The sequence below is a fragment of the Haliotis rubra genome, unplaced genomic scaffold, assembly GCF_003918875.1.
Source record: "Haliotis rubra isolate DU_JTF1 unplaced genomic scaffold, ASM391887v1 Scf22, whole genome shotgun sequence".
Taxonomy (NCBI): domain Eukaryota; kingdom Metazoa; phylum Mollusca; class Gastropoda; order Lepetellida; family Haliotidae; genus Haliotis; species Haliotis rubra.
The window spans coordinates 3,043,290-3,052,545 of NW_025766225.1; the positions used below are offsets into that span (position 1 = coordinate 3,043,290).

General features: G+C 42.7%; 1 protein-coding gene and 1 long non-coding RNA gene across 2 annotated transcripts; one reads left to right on the forward strand and one right to left on the reverse strand.

Annotated features, from left to right (window-relative positions):
• Positions 1–999: 999 nt before the first annotated feature.
• LOC124277264 lies at positions 1,000–9,013 on the forward strand. The gene is made up of 6 exons (XM_046712914.1): positions 1,000–1,022; positions 1,264–1,736; positions 2,141–2,224; positions 2,739–2,909; positions 4,199–4,333; positions 8,792–9,013. The coding sequence occupies exons 1-6, from the start codon at positions 1,000–1,002 to the stop codon at positions 8,878–8,880; spliced, it is 975 nt and encodes a 324-aa protein (XP_046568870.1). The 3' UTR covers positions 8,881–9,013.
• Positions 7,580–8,119, reverse strand: LOC124277320. The gene is made up of 2 exons (XR_006898795.1): positions 8,028–8,119; positions 7,580–7,649 (listed from the first exon to the last, which is right to left on the reverse strand). It is a non-coding gene; the product is annotated as an uncharacterized LOC124277320 (long non-coding RNA).
• Positions 9,014–9,256: the final 243 nt, after the last annotated feature.

The window sequence follows — 9,256 nt, forward strand, 5'->3', positions numbered from 1 at the left end:
TTTAAAAAATTTCTATCCATTCAAGGACGTGTATATACGTCTTTGATCCATTTTATGGCTATAATGACGGTAACGCTATTTTTCAGGGTTTTCTCATTTGCAGAATCCCTCGGTCTTTTCATGAATGACCTCGGGCTTCTGCAAATCATAATGCCCTGAAAAATAGCGTAACCCTTATCTTAGTGCTGAATGACATGAAGCGCATATAGTGTCACCTGTGGCAATGGGCTTTTCCGAAGTATCGTGTGTGCACCCAGCAGTGACATACCTAAATATTCACTCCGAAATACCTTCTTCGGGCTCAGGGAACACAAACAAACATCGAGGGTACATCAACCCATGGGCCCCGAGGGACCAGTGAACAACGTATTTATCTTACCGAACACCTTAATGTTAATTTTGAATTGTTTGAAGCACGGGTACAAATCTTTTTGTAGCCATCGCTAGATTTTGCTGACAAGAAAAACAGATTATCTCCCTTCCATCGAGTTGCATTCGCAAAACATCGGTAATTTCCGTACATCATACGTGATTCAATGTAATTCGAGGCATAATAGACGGTGGGTAGTCTAATGGGTAAGGTATTCCCGACTACACCGGGTTCGATTCCCCTCATGGGTACACCGGGGAAGCCCATTCCTGGGTTAGATTTTCGAAGCTCTCTTAGCAGTAAGATAGTCGTAAGTGCCATACATTAAACATTAATTCATGACTATCTTAGCGCTAAGAGAGCTTCGAAAATCTAGGCCCTGGTCTCCAGTGATATTTTCTTTGAGAGGTATTTTAGAAGTTGTATGATGAAGGAAAACCATATTCTATGGACAGTCAACTTTTCTTATTGCAATGAGTGCGACGTTCCGGCGTAGGTCCTATAACGCCGTTATCACTTGCTTGATACCCCATTCAACGTGGTTTAGATCAGTGAATGAGCGTTTGAGATTATATTCATACCTTTTCATTAAGAGAACCCTTCATTGTTCATTGGCTGAACGATCTACCATGTGCAACAGGAGAGCTACGGAGTAAACACCTTTGTGTGTGCGCGCACACAGCTGTTTCTCCTAGGTTTTTTTAAATTGATAGCCTACTAAAATACCATGTACCAGTTTAACATGGATAACTATCTCCGACTTCACACACGTTACACTAACTCCGAGCTGGCCAGGACTAGCCGTTGTGTCATTCCTCTGATGCCGAGCTTCAGCCAAGGTGACAACAAGTACCACCTTTCATTTTCTGTTGGTAAAACTACGGACCTCTCAGTTGGATCACAGAGACAGTCAAGGGATCACAGCGACAGTCAAGGGATCAGAGAGACAGTCAAGGGATCACAGAGACAGTCAAGGGATCACAGAGACAGTCAAGGGATCACAGCGACAGTCAAGGGATCACAGAGACAGTCAAGGGATCACAGAGACAGTCAAGGGATCACAGAGGCAGTCAAGGGATCACAGCGACAGTCAAGGGATCACAGAGACAGTCAAGGGATCACAGCGACAGTCAAGGGATCACAGAGAGTCAAGGGATCACAGAGACAGTCAAGGGATCACAGAGACAGTCAAGGGATATCACAGAGACAGTCAAGGGATCACAGAGACAGTCAAGGGATCGGATGACCGGCCTTCCCATGCCTCCGCACTCGATTAAACCATGGAGATTGTCAGGCAATCGAGCCATCGACCTTCCATTCGGCGGATTACTGCAGTTTTTGGATTTACAAAATGTTGTTTTTCCAGGTAAAAATTGAACAATATCATTAATGAGCTGGCATCGGGAGGATGTGTCTTGGTTGATTTGATAGAGGAACAGATGTATCTTTCACAAACACTCTTAATAGTTGTCAGTAATGGGGGGGCTAGAATCAGAACAGTGTTTTGAAATTTCACCCAGTCAGCTCTGCAGATTTATGCTTATGAGGCAAGTCTCGTGCCTGCTATATTATATTAAGCTACTAAATCAACTTCCGTTTATTTCAGTTTAACATATTTTATTCTCCTGAATTGAATTGGGTACAGGATATCACAACTTCGACAGATTTACGTGAATGCTTATGGGAGTTTTGAAATAGCCTGTCAAAATAGTCGATTTATGTGACAGATTGACTGAAACATGTTTTAATGAAACCGGCTGTGTATTTCAGTTGAAGCAATGACTAAACAGTTGTCACACCTTAGCCTGTGTCACCGTGACCACTTCCACAACAACACTCCTATAGCTATTACAGGTAGGGGTTATGATAGCGGTGTATGTGTTAGTCTCTCTCTCTCTCTCTCTCTCTCTCTCTCCTCTCTGTGGATCCGCCCCTACAATAGCCGCTGGGAAAACCATATGCGTATGAATGAGTTGGATTTAACTTTATATGGGATTTCCCATCTAATAGTGACTTGTTTACAATTTTACGCTTTCTATCAGGAAATATTTCAACACGTGTCGTATATATTATCCCTCATTGCTCAGCCAGTGATTTCTGCACCATTCATTAGCATACACGCACGCGTCTTGTGCCCTTAACACGTGTTGCTTCTTCACCCCGGAAGAACAAAGACAGTGGTTCTGTATCGCGGAGTGTTGCCGAACTGAACTAGTGTAGGTGAGGATCTAGCATTGAGTACTGCGTGTCTATAAGCCTAGATTTGTGTACTCACATTACACTGCTATAATTCGGTGTTTCGTTATGGGAGCATTACAGAAAGTTCAAGTTGTAGGTGGCGGGGCGTTGTTTATAGCTCTGTTGACAGTTGTCAGCTGTAGGTCCCCTAACGGCTTCTCGCCTCAAGGTGCACTGGCTATCGCTGACGGTGGGGACAGTAACAGTCATGCTGGAGGAAACGACGCCCACGGCGACCGCAACCGCAACGTTGAGGGCGACAATGAAACAGCGGGGTCGTCCAAAAACAAAACATATAAGGGTAAGATTTTTAATCATGTTAGTTGACGAAATTAAAACCAGTGCAGTGAAATATTTGCAGTATAGCACAAATAGTTTTGTTTGTTAAATATATATTGACGACAGATTGTGATTATGGAAAGATTTCGAAATTTCTGAAATGAGAATTCCGCCCTGTGCTGTATCAAACTTGGACCGACCCCCGTTCAGTGTACTCAATTCTACATTTACATACATGTTGCTTACTACAGTTGTAGACCCGTGAAGATCCGGGGTAGAATAGGTCTTCAGCAACCCATGTGCTTGCCATAAAAAGGCGACTATCTTGTCGTAAGAGGCGACTAACGGGATCGGGTGGTCAGTTTCGTTGACACATGTCATCGGTTCCCAATTGCGCATATCGATGCTCATGCTGTTGATCACTGGATTGTCTGGTCCAGACTCGATTATTTACAGACCGCCGCCATATAGCTGGAATATTGCTGAGTGCGGCGTAAAACTAAACTCACTCACTCACTACTACAGTTGTACCCTTGTCTGACAATCCTGCAGCAACTATGTCACTGTACTTCCTGCCATCTGTCCATCAAACACACTGTTATAGCGTATGTATATGAAAGCAAGGAAACTCTACGCGTTGGTTTGAGACTTTGCAATGTCTTTTCCTTGTGCATGGAAATAATGTTTTGGGCCCCTTTAAACACTAATGGCCTACGTTAGGAGATCAATATAGTATTAAGTAACAACTGCACAGGTTATAGCTTATCTGAGTAATCTGTAAATCTTGAATATAAAGCTCGGTGTTAGACGTGGTTTGTGTTTACTCCGCACTTTATGTCTTTCGTTATAAATGAATTAACAATTCAAATTGAAAATAACTGCAAAATTACTATCCAACTGCCCCCGGATATGTATTTCTTTTAACAGATGATATTTTAATTTAAAGTTAATTTTAAGTATCGGTCTGCAGATGTTTAAGCACAGCTAAGTATACTAAGTATACTATGATATATTTATATGCTTGGTGGTCAAACTATATTTCTGTCTTTAGAATATTTGATGTTAGGATTAATCCAATGCTTCTATGTGGGGTAGAAATTTGTTGATTTACTCATTGGAGGGTAGTCCATTTCTTGGTGTAGAAACACATGCAGCTGAAGTTATGGTATATTGTGAATGTGGCAGTTTACTCTGAAGAAAGAAAGCTTTCAACAAGTGTGAAAGACTTATTGTTTAAGGTTGGCTTGTGACCTGGTGTGTACCGTACTAAACATCCTTTAAGCTGCTCTCTTTCATTTTATGTCTCTGTAGTGAACGACGCCTTGCCTAACGCCTCTGTGGATATTGGAGGCGACAGTAAAAACGATGATGTTGAAAACGACACCCATGGCATAAACCACGACGATGGCCCCAATGAAACCGTATTTGGTTCGTCTACTAACAAAGGTATGTTTTCCATAAGTTCGGTAACGCTGAGAGACAATACATAACAGTGTTGGTGTTTCTTCAGCCTGGTTCCGTGCAGGCGCAACAGACCCAGGGAACCAGACTGGTGTTTCTTTTGTTTTTGATTTTTATGTAGTTGGGGAAAATTCTTTTTCATCTTCTGTTGTTAAACATAATGAAGAAATGTGATAATTATGAAAAAAGGTTTCGATTTTCCTGTAAATAAAGAAATCGTCCCTGTGCTATATCAAACTAAGACGACAAACTATGCACATGTATTGTATTGTATCATATATTAGGAGCAGCGTAGTTCACCACCACATGGGGCGGTGGGGTAGTCTAGAGGGTCCGCTCGTCACGCCGTAGGGGTTCGATTTCCCACATGGGTACAGTGTGTGATTGTGGTTTGTTGTTTTACGCCGCACCCAGCTATATGGCCGCGGTCTGTAGATAATCGAAACTAGACCGGACAATCCAGTGATCAACAGCATGAGCATCAATCTATTGGGATACAGTGCATTGCTGGAATATTTCTAAAAGCGTCGTAAACATGTGCTGACTCACAACTATTTCATCCATGCCAGGACACATGACAGGACCTTTCTAGGCATGCATGAGTGTACTCTCCACCGATCGTATACAGTGTTTTACCCAGGTTCGAATCCCTGCACTGTGTGAGTCCCAGTACGTTGTGATGTTACTGGAATATTTCTAAAAGTGACCTAAAACCACTGACCCACTAGAGAAGATAGCACAAGTTAGTATGTAAGGTATAGTGTTTATTGCACGGGTCGGCAGTGATATTACACTCCGGTGGTTAATTTCCGGGTCAGGATAGGATAACCCCACTTGATTGTCATTGCACCTGCCCAAGGTCGCCCTAAAACCTTATATACATACATACATACATTGCACCTGCTGTATCGAGGGGAAGTAACTGTAACGCGATGACATAGATGTAGCCTATGTGTGGGGTCACGGGACCAGACATGATTATCGAAGTCGGGTGTGGCATAGATTGAATATGGCTGATTGGAGCGTCGAACAATTGCGCTCATTCCCACGTGGAGTCTTTGTTTATCTATTATTTAAACACATGTCTTGTTTGATTACATAATAGATGCTTCGTGTTCTTTTGGAATAGTTCAATGCGTAACGAATGAAGTGGCACTATAACATCAATGCCTCACTCCCCTCTCTTCTAATTTCAAAATCATCAACCAATAGCAATAACATCAAACACTGTTACCCCCCTCCCCCTGGTGCTGATAGTTTGTTAAATGACCATTGAAACTCGGTTGAAAATGAAATGTGCACCCCTCCTTTTCTCAATAGTGTGCAAACAACAAACACACACACACACACACACACACACACACACACACACACACACACACACACACACACACCCTCTCAAAAAGCTGTTTCCGCCCCTGATATTTCAGTCGAAGACACGATTGTTACTAGCGGTCGCACACAAGATCGTCTCGATCTTTCGGCGTGGTTTGCGCTCACCAACATCAGGTTGGTCGGTGGCGTCATTTTGAAGTGCAACTGATCTTATCCAATGAGAGAACACCATTTGGGCAGATGGTACAATGTATATTTAAATCCAAATCATGGAAAGCTAGTGGAGGTCTTGCGAGTTCAGTTGAATCAGCACTTCCTACATGAATACCCCCGGCATTCTTGTGCGACAGTGATAAATGTTGCGACAACCACATGTGCAGCGGGACATTGTTTACAAATCGAAAACCGGACAATTCATATGTTAGCATGGCAAACTTTCCAAGATCTCTTTTGCATTTAGCTGGTGATATTGAAGTAAACCCAGGCCCAACAAATACAGAGTGTGATGATTTAAAAGATGCTATAATAAAACAAATAAAAGAGTCGGAATATAAACTGTCTAAAAGCATCAACTCGCTGAAAAATGATTCTCTCTATGAAAGAATTAAGAGATTTCTGGACTGTGGAAAGAAGTAGATAGCACTAGAGACGAGCAAGCTATTATACGAGCAGATATCTCCGCGCTGGCAGATAAGATGCTAGACACTGAGGGTGTCCGACAGTATGTAGAGGAGCTATAGGTAAAGATAGAAAACCAGGAGAGACAGAGTAGAAGAAAAAACATTATTCTATACGGTATCCCTGAAAGTGCACAAGATTCATATAGAGTGTGTAAGGAGAAAGTGCTTGTGTGTAAGGAGAAAGTGCTTGTGTGTAAGTGCTTGTGTGTAAGGAGAAAGTGCTTGTGTGTAAGGAGAAAGTGCTTGTGTGTAAGGAGAAAGTGCTTGATGTCATTAATACAGCCAGAGAAAGCTCAGACACATCACTTTCTTTTCTTTCCCCTGGGGATGTTGAACGGGCACACCGTATAGGAGCAAAACACCACGACAAACCCAGGCCAGTGATTGTGAAGCTCCTGCAGTGGGAGGATAAGATGCAAATTACAGGTCAGAGAGACAGTTTGAGACAAATGGGCTATGGTGTTGCAAATGATCTAACAAATTTTCAACGTAATGAACTGAATAAACAGAGACAGGAAAACACCGATAAACACTTCTATTATAAGGGAAATATAATAATGGAGAGCGTGAGACGTGATGGTAGAAGTGAAAGTTCGAAACAGGATAGGAATAGACAGAGTGATGTGAGGTCAACTTATATGAGCCAGGAGACAAGGGGTGCTACAGGTCGAGACCCCGGACCTAGTCCAAACAGTAGGATGGACGGCGAGGCCAGTTTCCCGCGATTCAGTTCAGTGTCACGTGGCAGGAACACTGACAGAGCATCTCATTCTGACTTGAGTGGAGAACAGAACGATGTGAACCAGAAGGTATCTGGTACAGGGCGGTCATCTCAAACTGACCGTAAGCTCCGGGAGAGGAGTAGAGCATGACGCAACAATAAAGTGAGATAGGGGTGTGGCCAGGGCCATCATGACTGTAAGACGCTTCAGCCAATAGCAAGTGTATGTAAAGGATGCTGAAAAATATCAGAATCAGGTAGACTCTCTGGTGGTGTTATTGTGCTTGTTAAGAAATGCATATCACATTATGTCAAGGATGTTGATATATTTGATTCTGGAATTATGTTAGTATTTGACAAAAGTCTTTTTGGTTTTAAGAAAGACCTATTGTACACATGTGTTAACATACATCCAGAGGGCTCATCATGGTACTCCCAGGTTAATGCAGACAGAGATTATATAAATGGTATACTTTTTCTTCAAGAGAAGCTTTGTGATTTTCTCATGAAATATGATGATGTTCATTTCTTTATTGGTGGTGATTTTAATGCACGGACTGGAGTGCTAGATGATTTTATAGAAGATGATATTATTGAATATGTAGAGAATGATGAACGTTGTCTGTGGGATTTTCTGTTAGATAATTTCTCTATGAAGAGATACTCAGTTGATACCTATGTGAATATGTTTGGTAAATGTGTATTGAACATGTGTTCAATGCTAAATATCCATATAATGAATGGTAGATGTGGTGGAGATCAGGGCCTAGATGATTATACTTTCAGTGATCATAATGGGGCCGGTCTAATCGATTATGTTAAATGCTCCCCCGCCATATTCTCCTTTTGTAAAACCGTTGATGTATATTCACGCACAGAATCATCGGCGTGGATTTACGTACGCTTCGTAACACTGCGTGTCATGGAGAGACGGAATCCAAACCATTTGTTTATAAGTTTCAATGGGATGATACAAAGGCAAATGTGTTCAGACATAATCTAGAGTCAGAGTGTTTTCAAAATGTGTTAGATAACTCTTTAGATATTGCTTTTACAAGTACAAATGTATTGAAGAGAGTATTGAGTATATGTCCCAAGGCTTATGTAAGGCAGCTCAGTGTATGCAGAGACGCGTTTGTTTTAATCCTACAGATAGTAAACCCTGGTTTGAAGCTGAATGTGAGCTAGAAAGAAGGAAAGATGTAGGGCTTTAAATAGGGTCGTCGCCAATCATGGATGTTCGATGCCAAGATGGTTGTTGCTTGCCAGTCAATGGAGTGTGATGGATTGTTCACAATGTGTTCAGAGAGGGCTGACTTTAGATCCAATTTCTCTACTGAGGTTTTGTGCTCTTTGAGCCTGATGTCAATGGGGCGGGATGTTTCTCCAACATAGCTGCTGCCACAATCACACATTAGCTTGTAGATACAACCCCTGGGCTTGTGACTGGTGTTGGTTGAGGTACATCTACCATTGGCCTTCAAAATGGTTTCTAGCGTTTTGTCCGAGCTGAAGGTCACATCTATGCCGGCTGTTTTCTTGAGCAGTCGGCTGATATGGTGGCTGATCTGACCTTGGTAGGGGATGTTTACTCTGATCGGGGATGGGTCAGGCCACCCGTGCTCTCTGTCACAATCAGAACTACTACTACCACAACTACTGCAATGAATGTTGCAATTAGGTGTCACTTGTTTCCTATACTTCCAGGTACATCCGGGACATCTGCTCTCGTCTTCTCGTCCGCCATCTTGGCTTGCTTTCTGGCATCACGCTTAGTTCCAACGTTAATCACGTGAAATTCCTGTGTAGTTCTGAAGTCATCATGCCCTACCTCCTTGAAGGTGGGGATTCCCCGGCGCCGGAATGCGTTGAGCAACACTCTGCGCAGGCCACCACTGAAGGCCGTGTTACAGGGAACTTAAAAGTATGGCTGCGACCGCTATCTTTGTTGACACTGGCAAGCTCGGATGTAACGGCGGCTTAGCTGATTGGCTACTGTGAGATGCGGAGCCAGCAAAGGGAGGTAATATAATTATCGGGCCAAGCCGTGGATGCATCCAGGGTATAGTGGAGAGTGATCGTAACGCAACCCTGGAGATTATCGAGGATGATGACTACAGAGGACTCTAAAATTTTAGCAGAACACGTTTCTGCGAAACCGTTACAGGATCA

What these genes read in the sequence shown, in the direction of transcription:
- LOC124277264 (XM_046712914.1), top strand. Translation starts at nt 1,000, where the DNA reads ATGTGCAACAGGAGAGCTACGGA. An exon ending in TGCAACAGGAGAGCTACGGA is followed by an intron (nt 1,023 to 1,263) that starts GTAAACACCTTT and finishes CGGACCTCTCAG; the next exon opens with TTGGATCACAGAGACAGTCA. An exon ending in CAAAAACAAAACATATAAGG is followed by an intron (nt 2,910 to 4,198) that starts GTAAGATTTTTA and finishes ATGTCTCTGTAG; the next exon opens with TGAACGACGCCTTGCCTAAC.